Source organism: Bubalus kerabau, chromosome 5, assembly GCF_029407905.1.
Source record: "Bubalus kerabau isolate K-KA32 ecotype Philippines breed swamp buffalo chromosome 5, PCC_UOA_SB_1v2, whole genome shotgun sequence".
Classification (NCBI taxonomy): domain Eukaryota; kingdom Metazoa; phylum Chordata; class Mammalia; order Artiodactyla; family Bovidae; genus Bubalus; species Bubalus kerabau.
Genome location: NC_073628.1, coordinates 9,707,115 through 9,728,730, shown reverse-complemented (window position 1 = coordinate 9,728,730; position 21,616 = coordinate 9,707,115). Strand labels below are relative to the sequence as shown.

Sequence of the window (21,616 nt, the reverse complement as noted above, 5' to 3'; positions counted from 1 at the left end):
TTTGCACATGATATATATTTACAGTATCTATTCCTCTAAAAAAGAAGCCCCCATAATGTCAGCTTAAACCCTAACAATGACTACAATTACTCCTGCTACTACTAGTTATGTCGATAACTAATTATCCAATTACTAATACCAATTAATAACTAATTGCTTCTTTACATCTGTCTCAATTTTCTCATTAATAACATGGGTACAGTAGTGCTAGCTTTCTTGTAGTGTTGTTACAAATATAGAATGACTTAACAGATGAGTCTGACATGGATTATACTGTCCTCTCTCTCTGAACTCATCTCATTCTATAAAACCTGCAGTCATCTCCTTGTCTTCTCCTAAATCTGATTTTTCCTAGATTGGTTTTAGTGTGGGAATGAAGTTATCCATTAATAATTATTTATTAAAGTTATTTAAGGGAAGAAGGAGTGCTGAATTCATATTGTAAATCATCTAATTTGCATGCAAATTTAACTAGTGGAAAATCTTGTTGCTAGTTTGTGAAACAGCTCTGTGAATAAATTTGCTGCATCTTTTTCATCCAATTCCATCTGCAACAGAGCAAATCACTGAAAGCTTTTCTGTGACCTGATTCATTCCAAAGCCAAATAGAATTAAAGGTATATCTTTTTTTATATAAAAAATTGAGTCTGTATTTTATATTAAGGAAAATAATATTGGAATAGCTCTATGACCTTTATATGGGGAAAGACTTAGGAACCAGATGGCAGAAAATACCCAGAACTCACAGGCAGAAAGATTATTGTTACTCCATGTTATGTTTCTCAAAGCTCAAATTGCCCAGAATGAACAGGTGAGAGACATGGATTTCAGGTCCAAACAATAAGAATGTGCCGGGGAATAAGAAAATCAATATATCCCAATTCAATGTGCATTTTATCCCAGATTTCCTTAAGAGAGAGAGAACACTTCATACCTTGAGGAGAGAAAGAAGACAAAGAAAGGTACAGACAACACCAGCTGCAGGGTGCGCCATTCTCGAAAGACAAAAGCCAGTCCTCCCAGCATCATCTGTCCAATACTAAGGGCACAGTATATCAATGTTAATACCATGCCTTTCGACTGGGATCTTGTCCACTCTATAACTGAAAGATATTAAAACAGTGTTATCATGTCAAATAAGTGTGAAATTTCAAGCTCAAATTCAAGGCTAAGAAGATGGATTAGATCAGAATTGTTGACTTACTTAGAAAACAGCTGTTTGTTATTATGACTGCAATGGAACAGCCCGACAAGAAGCGTAGTAAGCAGTAAATGAAGATGTTGGGAGCGAAGGTTGTACAGGTCCCAGAGATGGCAAGTTGGAGTAAACACCACCTGAGAATCAGCTTTCGCCCAAACCTACAAAACAGACAGTCAGCTTAGGTGATGTGAGTAGTGATAATTTATGGTAACAAATTAAGAAAGCAAAAACATACTCTATAACTTTAACAAGAGAATCATGTACCTGAAAGCTTGAGTAAACAAGAGCTAAATCAACAACGCAAATCTCCATAAAGCAACAATCTTTGACTATATGCCAATAATACAAAAACTTCATCATATAACCACCAGATGCCTCTGACACCATATAAAAGACACTGTGCATCTGTGTCTTTATTTCTTCTTTGCAAATAGGTTCATCTCTATCATTTTTCTAGATTCCATATATGTGTTAATTTATATTTGTTTTTCTCTTTTTGACTTTCTTCCCTGGTGTTCCAGTGGTTAGGACTCCATGCTTTCACTGCTGAAGGCATGAGTTCTGTTCCTGATCCGGGAGCTAAAATCCTGCAAGCCATGTGGCATGGCCAAAAATAAAAATAACCTCACAGAAGAAACCATGGTGTTGGAAATTGTAACACTTTTGTAAGCAGTCATGTATTAGCCTGTGTTTAACCTGGTGTATAGTCTCTTAAGTGTCTGAAACATAAGAGAGCTAAAAGTGTACTTGGGTCTCGAGGACCACACAGGCAAGGCTAAACGGATGCAAAAGATCAGTGGAATAATGCATGAAAGTTGTTGAAGGGTTAGGTAACAGTCACTCTTTGTTGAATCTGATTTTATTGGCCTAAAGCAATATACTTTTCTAGAACAGAATATAAGAGCACCATAATTCAGCCAGAGGCTGTTATATAAATATCTCAGATTAAAGAATTACCTAAGATGGAGAATGAAGGAAAAAGAAGGTGAAAAACAAATAAGGAAAAGTGAATTCTCTGTTTCATCAGGCATCAAGAAAAGAGGGCCTTAAAATAAATGCATCCCAATGTTCATTGCAACTCTATTTACAATAGCCAGAGCATGAAAGCAATTGAATTGTTCATTGATGAATGAATGGATAAAGAAGATGGGGGTACATATCTACAATGGAATATAATTCAGCCATAAAACAGAATGAAATGATGGCATTTGCAGCAACATGGATGGATCTACAGATTGAAATACTGAATAAAATGCCAGACAGAGGAGGAAAGATGTCATATGGCATTTCTTATATGCAGAATCTAAAAAAAAAAAATAGAAATGAACTTATTTACAAATCAGAAACAGACTCACAGACTTAAAGAACAAACTTATAGTTGTCAGGAAGGAAGGGATAGTTTGGGCATACCAAATGATGATCTCAAAACATGAAAAAGCCTTTTGACATAATACAATACCCTTTCATGATAAAAAAATACTCAATTAGGTGGTATAGAAGGAATATAACTCAACACAATAAATTTGATATAGACAATCCTTCAGAGAACATCATACTCAGCAGAGACAGTTTGAAAGATTTTCCTTTAAGTTCAGGGAAGAAAAAGTGCCCACTCACACCAGTTCTATCAATACAATTCTGGAAGTGCTAGTTAGGGATATCAGGCAAGATAAAGAAGAAAAATGTAACCATACTGGAAAGGAAGAATTTTATTTTCCTTGCTACAGATAATATGAACTTATATATATATTAATAGAAAATCCTAAAGATTCAACCAAACAATTTGCTAGAACCAATCTACAAATTCAGTAAACTGTAAGATACAAAAATCAACATATGAAGTTAAATGCATTTATATACACCAAGAATGCAATGTCTGAGAAATTTAAAAGGTAGCAATTCCACTTACTATAGCATCAAAATTATAAAATAAGTATCAGTTTCATGAAGGAGATGAAATACTTAGACACTACAGCAAGACTTTGATGAAAGAACATTGAGAAGACACAAATAAATGGAAAGATAACCCATATACATGGATTGGAAGAATTAGTATTGTTTAAATGTCTATATTACCCAAAGCCATCTGTAGATTCAATGCAATCTCTATCAAAATTCCAATGGTAATCTTCCCCACTATCAGCATCAAGGGTATATGAGAAATCTCTGTACTTTCTGTTCAATTTTGCTATGAACCTAAAACTACTCTAAGAAATAAAGTTTACTAAATAAAAAGTCTTGGGGTTTGAGTTCGGACTCTGCAGCTTACTAATTAAAATGCACTGAGCTAATTAACTTATTAGACATTGTAAACTGCTGGTACAAGTGGTATTTACTTCCCATGCTTGCCAAAAGATTGCAATGAAAAAAATTCCAATGGCATTTTTCACAGAAATAGCAAAAGCTATTCTAAAATTTATGTGAGGGAGCTAAGATGGTGGAGGAGTAGGATGGGGAGAACACTTTCTCCCCCACAAATTCATCAAAAGAACATTTAAACGCCAAGTAAATTCCACAAAACAACTTCTGAATGCCAGCAGAGGACATCAGGCACCCAGAAAAGCAACCCAAGTCTTCGAAAGGAGGTAGGAAAAAATATAAAAGACAAAAAAAAAAAAAAAGAGACAAAAGAGGGAGGGATAGAGTTCCATCCCGGGAAGGGAGTCTTAAAAAGAGAGAAGTTTCCAAACACCAGGAAACCTTCTCACTGCCGAATCTGTGCCGAGCCTTGGAAGCACGGAGGGCAACATAACAGGGAGGAAAAATAAACAGACAATTAAAACCCGCAGATTACGAGCCCTACGGTATCTCCCCCAGTGGAGAAGCAGTGCAGACGCCTGCACACGCCACTAGCAAGCAGGGGCTGGGCAGGGAGGCGCGGCGCAGGCTGCATTGCTTAGAGTAAGGATCTGGCCTGAATACCCCGAGCGCTATCTGAGCGAAATAATTTGGGCTAGCAAACCAGACTGTGGGCTATCTACCACGCGAAAAGCCAGCCTTAACCTAAGACACCGCCAGGCCCGTGCACAGAACAAAGGACTGAACAGAGATAGCCGGCTGCCGACCATCCCTCTCCGGTGTCAGGCAGCCAGAGCCAGAAGGGGGCAATCGCAGCCCCAGAGAGACATTATCTATAAAACTGTAAGCAAGCTTCTTTGCTAACTAAGACTTCTTGGGGGTCTGGACGGTCAACATCTGCCTGAGAAGGTGCACTGGTTGTACACCTAGATAACTGAGCGGCAGGGAGGCGATAAGTCGCAGCAATGGCGCTCGCCAAACACCTCATCACCTGAGCTGCTCGGATCTGGGAAGAACACAAAACACAGGCCCAACTGAGTCTGCGCCTCTGAGGACTACCCGAGTGCCTGAACCTGAGCGGCTTGGACCTGGGAGGTGCAAGCAGCCCAGGGCCGGCCACGGATGGTTCCCTGCGGAGCAACTTAGAGCCTGAGCAGTGTGGGCAGGGAGGCTACACACGCCCTGAGCGGGGGCAGACCCAGTGTGAGTGAGGCACTGAGAGCACAAGCCAGTGTTATTTGTTTGCAGTGTCCCTCCCTCCCCACAGCGTGACTGAACAAGTGAGCCTTAAAAAAAAAAAAAAAGAAGTGTCCTCCACCGTCCCCTTTGTGTCAGGGCGGAAACCAGACACTGAAGAGACCAGCAAACAGAAGAAGCTATAACAGAGGGAACCGCCTTGGAAGCTACAGGCAATAGATTAAAACCCTGTGGTTAGTACCGTCTTCATAGGAAGGGGCCTATAGATCTTGAGAAATATAAGTTGGACCCAAGGAACTAGCCGAAAATGAACTGAACCGACAATACCGACAACAAAACCAGAGAAAGTCCTAGATATATTTTTACTATTTTTACGATCATTCTTTCTTTTTTTTAATTAAAAAAAATTTTAAGTCCTCTATTATTCCATTAATTTTCACTTTAATAACCTACTATTACTTGGCAAAAAAAAAAAAAGACCCTTTTTTTTTAAAAGCAAACTTCATATATATATTTTTTATAATTTTTTTGATCTTTTTTTTCTTCTTTTTTTAACATTGTATTTTTGAAATTCCAAACTCTACTCTAGATTTTTAATTTTAGCTTTTTGGTATTTGTTATCAATTTTGTACCTATATATATATATTTTTAATAATTTTTGTGACTTTTTTTCTCTCTTTCTTTCTCTTCTTCTTTTATATAACATTGTATACCTGAAATTCCAAACTCTACTCTAGATTTTTAATTTATGCTTTTTGGTATTTGTTATCAATTTTGTACCTATATTTTCTTTATAATTTTTGCAACTTTGTTTGTTTTTGTTTGTTTGTTTGTTTTTTCTCTCTCTTTCTTTTTCTTCTTCTTTTTTTTAACATTGTATTTTTGAAATTCCAAACTCTACTCTAGATTTTTAACTTTTGCTTTTTGGTATTTGTTATCAATTTTATACCTATATTTTCTTTATAATTTTTGCAACTTTGTTTTTGCTTTTTTTCCTTCTCTTTCTTTTCCTTCTTCTTTTCTTTAACATTGTATTTTTGAAATTCCAAACTCTACTCTAGATTTTTGATTTTTGCTTTTATGTATTTGTTACCAATTTTGTACCTTTAAGAACCCAATCTTCAGGACCCATTTTTCACTAGGGGGGGCGGGGAGTGAGATTACTGGCTTGACTGCTCTCTCTCCCTTTGGACTCTCCTTTTTCTCCACCAGGTCGCCTGTGTCTCCTCCCTAACCTCTCTCTACTCTACCCAACTCTGTGAATTTCTGTGTGTTCCAGACGGTGGAGAACACTTAGGGAACTGATTACTAGCTGAATCTGTCTCCCTCTTTTTCATTCCCCCCTTTTATCCTCCTGGCCACCTCTGTCTCCTTCCTCCTTCTTCTCTTCTCTGTATAACTCCATGAACATCTCTGAGCGGTCCAGTTGTGGAGTGCATATAAGGAAGTGATTACTGGCTAGCCCACTCTCTCCTCTACTGATTCCACCTCATCTCATTCGGGTCACCTCTAACTTCCTCCTCCCTCTTCTCTTCTCCATGTAACGCTGTGAACCTCTCTGGGTGACCCTCACGGTGGAGAAACTTTTCATCTTTAATGTAGATGTTTTTATCAATGGTGCTGTATAGAAGGAGAAGTTTTGAAACTACTGTAAAAATAAGACCGATAACTGGAAGCAGGAGGCTTAAGTCCAAACCCAGACTCCAGGGAACTCCTGACTCCAGGGAACATTAATTGACAGGAGCTCATCAAACGCCTTCATACCTACACTGAAACCAAGCACCACACAAGGGCCAACAAGTTCCAGGGCAAGACATACCAAGCAAATTCTCCAGCAACCAAGGAACACAGCCCCGAGCTCCAAGATACAGGCAGCCCAAAGTCACTCCCAAACCATAGACATCTCATAACTCATTACTGGACACTTTATTGCACTCCAGAAAGAAGAAATACAGCTCCATCCACCAGAACACCGACACAAGCTTCCCTAACCAAGAAACCTTGACAAGCCACCTGTACAAACCCACACACAGTGAGGAAACGCCACAATAAAGAGAACTCCAAAAACTGCTAGAATACAGAAAGGACACCCCAAACTCAGCAATTTAAACAAGATGAAGAGACAGAGGAATACCCAGCAGATAAAGGAACAGGATAAACGCCCACCAAACCAAACAAAAGAGGAAGAGATAAGGAATCTACCTGATAAAGAATTCTGAATAATGATAGCGAAATTGATCCAAAATCTTGAAATCAAAATGGAATCACAGATAAATAGCCTGGAGACAAGGATTGAGAAGATGCGAGAAAGGTTTAACAAGGACCTAGAAGAAATAAAAAAGAGTCAATATATAATGAATACTTCAATAAATGAAATTAAAAACACTCTGGAGGCAACAAATAGTAGAATAACAGAGGCAGAAGATAGGGTTAGTGAATTAGAAGATAGAATGGTAGAAATAAATAAATCAGAGAGGAAAAAAGAAAAACGAATTAAAAGAAATGAGGACAATCTCAGAGACCTCCAGGACAATATTAAACATTACAACATTTGAATCATAGGGGTCCCAGAAGAAGAAGACAAAAAGAAAGACCATGAGAAAATACTTGAGGAGATAATAGTTGAAAACTTCCCTAAGATGGGGAAGGAAATAATCACTCAAGTCCAAGAAACCCAGAGAGTCCCAAACAGGATAAACCCAAGGTGAAACACCCCAAGACACATATTAATCAAATTAACAAAGATCAAACACAAAGAACACATATTAAAAGCAGCAAGGGAAAAACAACAAATATCACACAAGGGAATTCCCATAAGGATAACAGCTGATCTTTCAATAGAAACTCTTCAAGCCAGGAGGGAATGGCAAGACATACTTAAAGTGATGAAAGAAAATAACCTACAGCCCAGATTACTGTACCCAGCAAGGATCTCATTCAAATATGAAGGAGAAATCAAAGGCTTTACAGACAAGCAAAAGCTGAGAGAATTCAGCACCACCAAACCAGCTCTCCAACAAATACTAAAGGATATTCCCTAGACAGGAAACACAAAAGGGTGTATAAATTTGAACCCCAAACAATAAAGTAAATGGCAATGGGATCATACTTATCAGTAATTACCTTAAACGTAAATGGGTTGAATGCCCCAACCAAAAGACAAAGACTGGCTGAATGGATACAAAAACAAGACCCCTACATATATTGTCTACAAGAGACCCACCTCAAAACAGGGGACACATACAAACTGAAAGTGAAGGGCTGGAAAAAGATTTTCCATGCAAATAGGGACCAAAAGAAAGCAGGAGTAGCAATGCTCATATCAGATAAAATAGACTTTAAAACAAAGGCTGTGAAAAGAGACAAAGAGGGTCACTACATAATGATCAAAGGATCAATCCAAGAAGAAGATATAACAATTATAAATATATATGCACCCAACACGGGAGCACTGCAATATGTAAGACAAATGCTAACAAGTATGAAAGGAGAAATTAACAATAACACAATAATAGTGGGAGACTTTAATACCCCACTCACACCTATGGATAGATCAACTAAACAGAAAATTAACAAGGAAACACAAACTTTAAATGATACAATAGACCAGTTAGACCTAATTGATATCTATAGGACATTTCATCCCAAAACAATGAATTTCACCTTTTTCTCAAGCACACATGGAACCTTCTCCAGGATAGATCACATCCTGGGCCATAAAACCCACAAACTGGGCCTTGATAAATTCAAAAAAATAGAAATCATTCCAAGCATCTTTTCTGACCACAGTGCAGTAAGATTAGATCTCAATTACAGGAGAAAAACTATTAAAAATGCCAACATATGGAGGCTCAACAACACGCTGCTGAATAACCAACAAATCACAGAAGAAATAAAAAAGAAATCAAAATTTGCATAGAAATGAATGAAAATGAAAACACAACAACCCAAAACCTGTGGGACACTGTAAAAGCAGTCCTGAGGGGAAAGTTCATAGCAATACAGGCATACCTCAAGAAACAAGAAAAGAGTCAAATAAATAACCTAACTCTACACCTAAAGCAACTAGAAAAGGAAGAAATGAAGAACCCCAGGGTTAGTAGAAGGAAAGAAATCTTAAAAATTAGGGCAGAAATAAATGGAAAAGAAACAAAAGAGACCATAGGAAAAATCAACAAAGCCAAAAGCTGGTTTTTTGAAAGGATAAATAAAATTGACAAACCATTTGCCAGACTCATCAAGAAACAAAGGGAGAAAAACCAAATCAATAAAATTAGAAATGAAGATGGAGAGATCACAACAGACAACACAGAAATACAAAGGATCATAAGAGACTACTATCAGCAATTATATGCCAATAAAATGCACAACGTGGAAGAAATGGACAAATTCTTAGAAAAGTACAACTTTCCAAAACTGGACCAGGAAGAAATAGAAAATCTTAACAGACCCATCACAAGCACAGAAATTGAAACGGTAATCGAAAATCTTCCAGCAAACAAAAGCCCAGGTCCAGACGGCTTCACAGCTGAATTCTACCAAAAATTGACAGAAGAGCTAACACCTATCCTGCTCAAACTCTTCCAGAAAATTGCAGAGGAAGGTAAATTTCCAAACTCATTCTATGAGGCCACCATCACCCTAATACCAAAACCTGACAAAGATCCCACAAAAAAAGAAAACTACAGGCCAATATCACTGATGAACATAGATGCAAAAATCCTTAACAAAATTCTAGCAATCAGAATCCAACAACACATTAAAAAGATCATACACCATGGCCAAGTGGGCTATATGCCAGGGATGCAAGGATTCTTCAATATCCACAAATCAATCAATGTAATACACCACATTAACAAACTGAAAAATAAAAACCATATGATTATCTCAATAGATGCAGAGAAAGCCTTTGACAAAAGTCAACATCCATTTATGATAAAAACTCTCCAGAAAGCAGGAATAGAAGGAACATACCTCAACATAATAAAAGCTATATATGACAAACCCACAGCAAACATTATCCTCAATGGTGAAAAATGGAAAGCATTTCCTCTAAAGTCAGGAACAAGACAAGGGTGCCCACTTTCACCATTACTATTCAACATAGTTTTGGAAGTTTTGGCCACAGCAATCAGAACAGAAAAAGAAATAAAAGGAATCCACATTGGAAAAGAAGAAGTAAAACTCTCACTGTTTGCAGATGACATGATCCTCTACATAGAAAACCCTAAAGACTCCACCAGAAAATTACTAGAACTAATCAATGATTATAGTAAAGTTGCAGGATATAAAATCAACACACAAAAATCCCTTGCATTCCTATACACTAATAATGAGAAAATAGAAAGAGAAATTAAGGAAACAATTCCATTCACCATTGCAACGAAAGAATAAAATACTTAGGAATATATCTACCTAAAGAAACTAAAGACCTATATATAGAAAACTATAAAACACTGGTGAAAGAAATCAAAGAGGACACTAATAGATAGAGAAATATACCATGTTTATGGATTGGAAGAATCAATATAGTGAAAATGAGTATGCTACCCAAAGCAATTTATAGATTCAATGCAATCCCTATCAAGCTACCAACGGTATTCTTCACAGAGCTAGAACAAATTATTTCACAATTTGTATGGAAATCCCTATCAAGCTACCAACGGTATTCTTCACAGAGCTAGAACAAATAATTTCACAATTTGTATGGAAATAAATAGCCAAAGCTACCTTGAGAAAGAAGAATGGAACTGGAGGAATCAACCTGCCTGACTTCAGGCTCTACTACAAAGCCACAGTCATCAAGACAGTATGGTACTGGCACAAAGACAGAAATATAGATCAATGGAACAAAATAGAAAGCCCAGAGATAAATCCACGCACATATGGACACCTTATCTTTGACAAAGGAGGCAAGAATATACAATGGACTAAAGACAATCTCTTTAACAAGTGCTGCTGGGAAATCTGGTCAACCACTTGTAAAAGAATGAAACTAGAACACTTTCTAACACCATACACAAAAATAAACTCAAAATGGATTAAAGATCTAAACGTAAGACCAGAAACTATAAAACTCCTAGAGGAGAACATAGGCAAAACACTCTCCGACATACATCACAGCAGGATCCTCTATGACCCACCTCCCAGAATATTGGAAATAAAAGCAAAAATAAACAAATGGGACCTAATTAAACTTAAAAGCTTCTGCACAACAAAGGAAACTATTAGCAAAGTGAAGAGACAGCGTTCAGAATGGGAGAAAATAATAGCAAATGAAGCAACTGACAAACAACTAATCTCAAAAATACACAAGCAACTCCTACAGCTCAATTTCAGAAAAATAAATGACCCAATCAAAAAATAGGCCAAAAAACTAAATAGACATTTCTCCAAAGAAGACATACAGATGGCTAACAAACACATGAAAAGATGCTCAACATCACTCATTATCAGAGAAATGCAAATCAAAACCACTATGAGGTACCATTTCATACCAGTCAGAATGGCTGCAATCCAAAAGTCTACAAGCAATAAATGCTGGAGAGGGTGTGGAGAAAAGGGAACCCTCTTACACTGTTGGTGGGAATGCAAACTAGTGCAGCCACTATGGAGAACAGTGTGGAGATTCCTTAAAAAACTGGAAATAGAACTGTCATATGACCCAGCAATCCCACTGCTGGGCATACACACTGAGGAAACCAGAAGGGAAAGAGACACATGCACCCCAATGTTTATTGCAGCGCTGTTTATAATAGCCAGGACATGGAAGCAACCTAGATGTCCATCAGCAGATGAATGAACAAGAAAGCTATGGTACATATATACAATGGAGTATTACTCAGGCATTAAAAAGAATGTTTGAATCAGTTCTAATGAGGTGGATGAAACTGGAGCCTATTATACAGAGTGAAGTAAGCCAGAAAGAAAAACACCAATACAGTATACTAATACATATATAGGGAATTTAGAAAGATGGTAAAAATAACCCTGTGTACGAGACAACAAAAGAGACACTGATGTATAGAACAGTCTTATGGTCTCTGTGGGAGAGGGAGAGGGTGGGAAGATTTGGGAGAATGGCATTGAAACATGTATAATATCATGTATGAAATGAGTCGCCAGTCCAGGTTCCATGCACGATACTGGATGCTTGGGGCTGGTGCACTGGGACGACCCAGAGGGATGATATGGGGAGGGAGGAGGGAGGAGGGTTCAGGATGGGGAACACATGTATACCTGTGGCGGATTCATTTCGATATTTGGCAAAACCAATACAATATTGTAAAGTTTAAAAATAAAATAAAATAAAAAAAATTTATTGAAATCATACATGTTCCCAAATAGCCAAAGCAATTATGACAAAGAAGATACAAGCTTAGAAACATCACACTTTTGATTTCAAAGTATACTATAAAGCTACAGTAATAAAAAGATTATGGTAATGGCATAAAGATGGACCCATATAATAATGTTCTTATGATTCCAGAAATTAATTCTTCAGATATCACATTTGATAAAGGAGCCAGTAATATTCTTTTCAATAATGATATTGAGAAACTGGGTAATCACACGCAGAAGGATGAACTTTGATCCCTATTCATACCATTCAAAAATTCATTTAAGGTGGATTAATGACTTAAACTCCAGTACTTTGGCCACCTCATGCGAAGAGTTGACTCATTGGAAAAGACTCTGATGCTGGGAGGGATTGGGGGCAGGAGGAGAAGGGGACGACAGAGGATGAGATGGCTGGATGGCATCACTGACTCAATGGACGTGAGTCTGAGTGAACTCTGGGAGTTGGTGATGGACAGGGAGGCCTTGCGTTCTGCGATTCATGGGGTCACAAAGAGTCGGACACAACTGAGCAACTGAACTGAACTGAACTGAATGACTTAAACATTACCCTGAAACAGTAAACTCCTGGGAGAAAGCATGAGGAAAAAGCTCTTTGACTCCAGGATTGACAGCAGTGTTTTGGATACAATGTCCATCCAAATGGTGTGAGGCTCTATCTCATTGTTGTTTTGACTTTTCTAGCAAAGTAATGCTCAAAATTCTCTAAGCTAGGTTTCAACAGTACATGAACCGTGAACTTCCAGATGTTCAAGCTGGATTTAGCAGAGGAAGAAGAACCAGAGGTCAAATTGCCAACATCAATTGGATCATAGAAAAAGCAAGAGAGTTCCAGGAGAATATTTACTTCTGCTTTATTGATTATGTCAAACCCTTTGACATGTGTGGATCACTAGAAACTGTGGAAAATTCTTAAAGAGAAAAGAGATGGGAATACCAGACCATCTTACTTGCCTCTTGAGAAATCTGTATGCAGGTCAAGAAGAAACAGTTAGAACCAGACATGGAACAACGGACTGGTTCCAAATTAGGAAAAGAGTACGTCAAGGCTGTATATTGTCACCCTGGTTATTTAACTTATATGCAGAGTACATCATGCAAAATGCCAGGCTGGAAGAAGCACAAGCTGGAATCAAGATTGCTGGGAGAAATATCAATAACCTCAGATACGCAGGTGGCACCACCCTTATGGTAGAAAGCAAAGATGAACTAAAGAGCTTCTTGATTAAAGTGAAAGAGGAGAGTGAAAAAGCTGGCTTAAAACTCAACATTCAAAAAACTAAGACCATGGCATCCAGTCCCATCGCTTCATGGCAAGTAGATGGGGAAAAAATAAAAACAGTGACAGACTTTATTTTTGGGGGCTCCAAAATCACTGCAGATGGTGACTGTAGCCATGAAATTAAAAGACACTTGCTCCTTGGAAGAAAAGCTATGACCAACCTAGACAGCATATTAAAAAGCAGAGACATTACTTTGCTGACAAATGTCCATTTAGTGAAAGCTATGGTTCTTCCAGTAGTCGTGTATGGACGTGAGAGTTGGACTATAAAGAAAGCTGAGTGCTGAAGAATTGATGCTTTTATTTATTTATTTATTTATTTTTGAAGTTGTTAAAAAAAAAAAAAGAATTGATGCTTTTAAACTGTGGTGTTGAAGGAGACTCTTGAAAGTCCCTAGGACTGCAAGGAGATCAAACCAGTCGATCCTAAAGGCAATCAGTCTTGAATATTCATTGGAAGGCCACCTGCTGCGAAGAACTGACTCATTGTAAAAGACTCTGATGCTGGGAAAGATTGAAGGCAGGAGAAGGGGACGACAGAGGATGAGATGGTTGGATGACATCACTGACTCGATGGACATCGGTTTGAGCAAGCTTCGGGAGTTGGTGATGGACAGGGAAGCCTGGTGTGCTGCAGTCCACCTGGTCACAAAAAGTCGGACACGACTGAGCGACTGAACTGAACTGATGATCGGTGATGTTAAGTATCTCTTCATATACCTGTTGACTACTTCTTTGTCTTTTTTTGAAGAACTATCTACTGAGCTCATTTGCCAACTTTTAGCAACAGGTTATTTATGTTTTTTTCAATTGGTTGTAGTAATTCCCTGTACATTTTGGATATTAACTCTTTCTTTTTTTTTAAATTTTATTTTATTTTAAAACTTTACAAATTGTATTAGTTTTGCCAAATATCAAAATGAATCCGCCACAGGTATACATGTGTTCCCCATCTTGAACCCTCCTCCCTCCTCCCTCCCCATACCATCCCTCTGGGTCGTCCCAGTGCACCAGCCCCAAGCATCCAGTATCATGCATCGAACCTGGACTGGCAACTCGTTTCATACATGATATTATACATGTTTCAATGACATTCTCCCAAATCTTCCCACTCTCTCCCTCTGCAACAGAGTCCATAAGACTGTTCTGTACATCAGTGTCTCTTTTGCTGTCTCGTACACAGGGTTATTGTTACCATCTTTTTAAATTCCATATATATGCGTTAGTATACTATATTGGTGTTTTTCTTTCTGGCTTACTTCACTCTGTATAATAGGCTCCAGTTTCGTCCACCTCATTAGAACTGATTCAAAAGTATTGTTTTTAATGGCTGAGTAATACTCCATTGTGTATATGTACCACAGCTTTCTTATCCATTCATCTGCTGATGGACATCTAGGTTGCTTCCATGTCCTGGCTATTATAAACAGTGCTGCGATGAATATTGGTGTACACATGTCTCTTTCCCTTCTGGTTTCCTTGGTGTGTATGCCCAGCAGTGGGATTGCTGGATCATAAGGCAGTTCTATTTCCAGTTTTTTAAGGAATCTCCACACTGTTCTCCATAGTGGCTGTACTAGTTTGCATTCCCACCAACAGTGTAAGAGGGTTCCCTTTTCTCCACACCCTCTCCAGCATTTATTGCTTGTAGACTTTTGGATTGCAGCCATTCTGACCGGTGTGAAATGGTACCTCATAGTGGTTTTGATTTGCATTTCTCTGATAATGAGTGATGTTGAGCATCTTTTCATGTGTTTGTTAGCCATCTGTATGTCTTCTTTGGAGAAATGTCTATTTAGTTTTTTGGCCTATTTTTTGATTGGGTCATTTATTTTTCTGGAGTTGAGCTGTAGGAGTTGCAACCTACCTGACTTCAGGCTCTACTACAAAGCCACAGTCATCAAGACAGTATGGTACTGGCACAAAGACAGAAATATAGATCAATGGAACAAAATAGAAAGCCCAGAGATAAATCCATGCACATATGGACACCTTATCTTTGACAAAGGAGGCAAGAATATACAATGGATTAAAGACAATCTCTTTAACAAGTGGTGCTGGGAAATCTGGTCAACCACTTGTAAAAGAATGAAACTAGACCACTTTCTAACACCATACACAAAAATAAACTCAAAATGGATTAAAGATCTAAACGTAAGACCAGAAACTATAAAACTCTTAGAGGAGAACATAGGCAAAACACTCTCCGACATACATCACAGTAGGATCCTCTATGACCCACTTCCCAGGATATTAACTCTTTATCTGATACATGGCTTTCAAATATTTTTCTCTCATTCTACATTTTTCCTTTTTATTTTGTCAATCATTTATTTTGCTATGCAGCAGACTTGTTTTGACATAGTCTCCCTTTCCTATTTGTGCTTTTGATGCCAGTGCTCATAAACTTTTTACCTATGTCAGTTTAAAATCCTTAGCTTAGCTACAATGTTATCTCTTCACCTAATTTTCCACTCTCAACTCCTATCATAACTCACACAGACACACAAACCTAGACACCTATGACTCTATGTCCATCTAAACTCTCAATCAGCATTTTATTATGAATAGTCATAAAAGGCTCAGTCAATAGGCTGGTCCAAATGAGCACTCTGATCCAGAAATCTTTGACTAATTACACTGAGGTGATACAGTCAGAGCCCACAATTTTCAGCTATAAGATTAAATGATATTAGGTTTACAAACGACAAGGGATACTTACTCTAAGCCTCCCATTTCCCCTTTAGAACACTTAAATGTGTAGCTGCCATGTTTGTCCTATTGCTTTAAGAATGTACTTTAAGAATGACCACTGTCAGGTACAGGATAACCCAAACTTCTCACACCACATATTGTGACACATGAGGTCTATGGATTAGTTAATTGCCTTGTATGGTGGCAAATATTACCTGTAAGTAGGCTTTTTCTTTTCTTTTTTTTTTTTTTTAACATAATCACACAACCTGATTATATACACAATAATTTCTACTCCAACTTCAGTACCATCCCAGAAACACAGAAGTTTCATAGAGCACTAATTACTGTAGGGTAACCATGATATGGGCTTCCTAGGTGGCTCCGTGGTAAGGAATCTGCCTGCCAATGCAGGAATGCAGGAGACATGGTTGATTCCTGGGTCGGGAAGATCTCCTGGAGGAGCAAATGGCAACCAAGTCCAGTATTCTAGCCTGGAAAATCCTGTGGATAGAGGAGCCTGGAGGGATACAGTCCATAGGGCTGTAAAAAGTCGGACACCCTGAGTGACTGAACACCACCCCCCCCCCCCCCACACACACACACAAGACCATGACATGAGGACCAAGGTAGGAACCTGCAAGCATTTAGCTCACTGATCTGTGAGGGACACACAGAGTTCATGGCAAAGGGCTACAACTCTGTTTCTTCAAACAGGCTGAACCACCTATCTTGAAAACACCTTCTCTTTTCTCATTGGTAACTCCTTCTCATCTTTATGAGGTCTCTCTAATTTTGTGGTAACTTGCCTCTAAAAATTGTTCGAAATGCCCCCTGCCCTTAATCTTATGGAAAGGTTATTTCTGTGTTAAAACAGAGAGACCTGTGGCAACAAATCGCATTCATCACAATGAGTCTAATTCTGAATTTCCATCCATAGCTCCCTGGAAACCAAGGCAACCCACAACAGCATAAATTGTATCCTGGAACTAAAGAAACATTTCCTTATGGAACAAGTAATCATAAACTGCGAACACACCACAGAGGAGGGGAAGCAGTGATGTGGAGATACTCACCTGTCTGAGAGATGGCCATAGATGAGGCCCCCCACCAGTGTTCCAATCATGACCAGGGATTGAATCAACGGTTTCTGTGACTGTTGATCACATACGAGGTCCCACTGGAAGAGAAAGAAATCAGCACAGAGGAGCTTCACAGTATGTTACATCCTTAAATATTTGCTCACTCTAATAGCCCTTTAATGAACTACTCTCTGGTTTCCTTTACAACCTTTACTTCTCCATGTTATTCCAGTCACAGTTTCAGTTCACTTCATTTCAGTCGATCAGTCATGTCCGACTCTGCGACCCCATGAATCGCAGCACGCCAGGCTTCCCTGTTGATCACCATCTCCTGGAGTTCACCCAAACTCATGTCCATCGAGTCGGTGATGCCATCCAGCCATCTCATCTTCTGTCGTCCCCTTCTCCTCCTGCCCCCAATCCCTCCCAGCATCACAGTCTTTTCCAATGAGTCAACTCTTCCCATGAGGTGGCCAAAGTATTGGAGTTTCAGCTTTAGCATCAGTCCTTAATGAACACCCAGGACTGATCTCCTTTAGAATGGACTGGTTGGATCTCCTTGCAGTCCAAGGGACTCTCAAGAGTCTTCTCCAACACCACAGTTGAAAAGTATCAATTCTTTGGCTCTCAGTTTTCTTCACAATCCAACTCTCACATCCATACATGACCACTGGAAAAACCATAGCCTTGACTAGATGGACCTTTGGTGGCAAAGTAATATCTCTGCTTTTGAATATGCTATCTAGGTTGGTCATAACTTTCCTTCCAAGGAGTAAGCATCTTTTAATTTCATGGATGCAGTCACCATCTGCAGTGATTTGGGAGCCCAAAAAAATAAAGTCTGACACTGTTTCCACTCTTCCCCCATCTATTTCCCATGAAATGATGGGATCAGATGCCATGATCTTAGGTTTCTGAATGTTGAGCCTTAAGCCAACTTTTTCAGTCTCCTCTTTCACTTTCATCAAGATGCTTTTTACCTCCTCTTCACTCTCTGCCATAAGGGTGGTGTCATCTGCATATCTGAGGTTATTGATATTTCTCCCAGCAATCTTGATTTCAGCTTGTGTTTCTTCCAGTCCAGCATTTCTCATGATGTACTCTGCATATAAGTTAAAAAAGCAGGGTGATAATATACAGCCTTGATGTACTCCTTTTCCTATTTGGAACCAGTCTGTTGTTCCATGTCCAGTTCTAACTGTTGCTTCCTGACCTGCATATAGGTTTCTCAAGAGGCAGGTCAGGTGGTCTGGTATTCCCATCTCTTTCAGAATTTTCCACAATTTATTGTGATCCACATAGTCAAAGGCTTTGGCATAGTCAATAAAGCAGAAATAGATGTTTTTCTGGAACTCTCTTGCTTTTTCCATGATCCAGCGGATATTGGCAATTTGATCTCTGGTTCCTCTGCCTTTTCTAAAAGCAGCTTTAACATCTGGAAGTTCATGGTTCACATATTGCTGAAGCCTGGCTTGGAGAATTCTGAGCATTACTTTACTAGTGTGTGAGATGAGTGCAATTGTGCGGTAGTTTGAGCATTCTTTGGCATTGCCTTTCTTTAGGATTAGGCATGACTTTTTCAGATCCTCAGCTAAATCCTGTAGGTTATATCAGGGCCAATCTTCATATTCACTTAGCACTGCATATATCAATGTCTCTGTCTTTTGTTTTGCTGTTCAGTTGCTAAGTCAAGTGTGACTCTTTGTGATCCCATGGACTGCAGCACACCAGGATCCTCTGTCTTACACTATCTCTGGGAGTTTGCTCAAATTCTTGTCCATTGAGTCAGTGATGCTATCTAACTATTTCATCCTCTGCCACTGCCTTCTGCTTTTGAGTTCAATCTTTCCCAGCATCAAGGTCTTTCCCAATGAATCAGATCTTCCTTCCGGTGGCCAAAGTACTGGAGCTTCAGGTTTAGCATCAGTCCTTCCAATGAGTATTCAGGGTTGATTTCCATTAGGATTGACTGGTTTGATTTCCTTGCAGTCCAAAGAACTCTCCAGAGTCCTATTTAACACCAAAATTTGAAAGCATCAATTCTTGGGCATGGACTACTTGATGATCCAATGCCCACATCCATACATGACTACTGAAAAAATCATAGCTTTGACTATATAGACCTTTGTCGGCAAGTGATGTATCTGCTCTTTAACATGTTGTCATGATTTGTCATAGCTTTCCTTCCAAGGAGCAAGCGTCTTTTAATTTCATGGCTGCAGTCACTGTCTGCAGTAATTTTGGACACACTAAATACATTTTAAAAAATTTATGATGCCTGGATTTTACATTTAGGGTGAAATGCACTCTGAGATCATTTTTTGACAAGTAGCCAGGATATGGAAATTAAAAAATTGATACACGTATTTCCAATTTGCAAGTAAGGCAAGAACATTCTACCAAGGGTAGTTTTCACATATTATGTCTTTTCTAACTGTACACCTTCACACAATTTAAAGCTTTGTGATACTAAAATTCACTTCTAGTTTGTTTTGTCACTACACTTAATATTGAAAAATAAAGTGCCTTTTTCAATTCTGGTTTTCTCAGAGTATATGACAAGTAGTGGGATTGCTGAGTCTTATGGTAGTTTTATTCTTAGTTTTTTTTTAAAGAATGTTTTCCATAGTGGTTGTATCAGTTTGCATTCCCACCAACAGTATAAGAGGGTTCCCTTTTCTTCACACCCTGGCCAGCATTTATTGTTTGTAGACTTTTTGATGATGGCTATTCTGACTGGATTGGGAAGATCCCCTGGAAAAGGGAAAGGCTACCCACTCCAGTATTCTGGCCTAGAGAATTCCATGGACTGTTTAGTTCATGGGGTTGCAAAGAGTCAGACACAACTGAATGCCTTTCACTTTCATATTCTGACTGGTATGAGAATACCTCATTGGGATTTTGATTTGCATTTCTCTAATAATGAGCAATGTTGAGTATCTTTTCATGTATTAGCCATCTCTATGTCTTTGGAAAATATCTGTTTAGGTCTTCTGCCCACTTAAAAAATTATTATCTTTTATTGGAGGATAATTGCTTTATAGAATTTTGCTGTTTTCTGTCAAACCTCAACATGAATCAGCCATAGGTATACATATATACCCTTCCCTTTGAAACTCCTTCCCATCTCCCTCCCCATCCCACCCCTCTAGGCTGATACAGAGCCCCTATTTGAATTTCCTGAGTCATACAGCAAATTCCTGCTGGCTATCTATTTTTCATTTGGTAATGTAAGAAGATATTAAGAAGAGGTGGCAAGAATACACAGAAGAACTGTACAAAAAAGAGCATCATGATCAAGATAATCATGATGGTGTGATCACTCACCTAGAGCCAGACATCCTGGAATGTGAAGTCAAGTGGGCCTTAGAAAGCATCACTACGAACAAAGCTAGTGGAGGTGATGGAATTCCAGTTGAGCTATTCCAAATCCTGAAAGATGATACTGTGAAAGTGCTGCACTCAATATGGCAGCAAATTTGGAAAACTCAGCAGTGGCCACAGGACTGGAAAAGGTCAGTTTTCATTCCAATCCCAAAGAAAGGCAATGCCAAAGAATGCTCAAACTACCACACAATTGCACTCATCTCACACACTAGTAAAGTAATGCTCAAAATTCTCCAAGCCAGGTTTCAGCAATATGTGAACCGTGAACTTCCAGATGTTCAAGCTGCTTTTAGAAAAGGCAGAGGAACCAGAGATCAAATTGTCAACATCTGCTGGATCATGGAAAAAGCAAGAGAGTCCAGAAAAACATCTATTTCTGCTTTATTGACTATGCCAAAGCCTTTGACTGTGTGGATCACAATAAATTGTGGAAAATTCTGAAAGAGATGGGAATACCAGACCACCTGACCTGCCTCTTGAGAAACCTATATGCAGGTCAGGAAGCAACAGTTAGAACTGGACATGGAACAGACTGGTTCCAAATAGGAAAAGGAGTACGTCAAGGCTGTATTTTGTCACCTGTTTATTTAACTTATATGCAGAGTACATCATGAGAAATGTTGGACTGGAAGAAACACAAGCTGAAATCAAGATTGCTGGGAGAAATATCAATAACCTCAGATATGCAGATGACACTACCCTTATGGCAGAAAGTGGAGAGGAACTAAAAAACCTGTTTATGAAAGTGAAAGAGGAGACTGAAAAAGTTGGCTTAAGGCTCAACATTCAGAAACCTAAGATCATGGCATCTGATCCCATCATTTCATGGGAAATAGATGGGGAAACAGTGGAAACAGTGTCAGACTTTATTTTTTTGGGCTCCAAAATCACTGCAGATGGTGACTGCAGCCATGAAATTAAAAGATGCTTACTCCTTGGAAGGAAAGTTATGACCAACCTAGATAGCATATTCAAAAGCAGAGATATTACTCTGCCACCTAGGTCCATCTGGTCAAGGCTATGGTTTTTCCAGTGGTCATGTATGGATGCGAGAGTTGGACTGTGAAGAAAACTGAGCACCGAAGAATTGATACTTTTCAACTGTGGTGTTGGAGA

The 21,616-nt window shown here is 38.7% G+C and overlaps 1 protein-coding gene across 1 annotated transcript in view; it reads right to left on the bottom strand.

Annotated features, from left to right (window-relative positions):
• The window catches only part of LOC129653613 (solute carrier family 22 member 10-like), a 44,023-nt gene that overhangs the window by 8,444 nt on the left and 13,963 nt on the right, over positions 1-21,616 (bottom strand). Inside the window, exons 2-4 of the mRNA XM_055583355.1 lie at positions 17,108-17,211; positions 1,205-1,359; positions 935-1,103 (exon numbers count right to left, since the gene is read on the bottom strand). Of these exons, the coding sequence (XP_055439330.1) occupies positions 935-1,103; positions 1,205-1,359; positions 17,108-17,211 (428 nt within the window). The remainder of the gene's footprint in view (positions 1-934; positions 1,104-1,204; positions 1,360-17,107; positions 17,212-21,616) is intronic.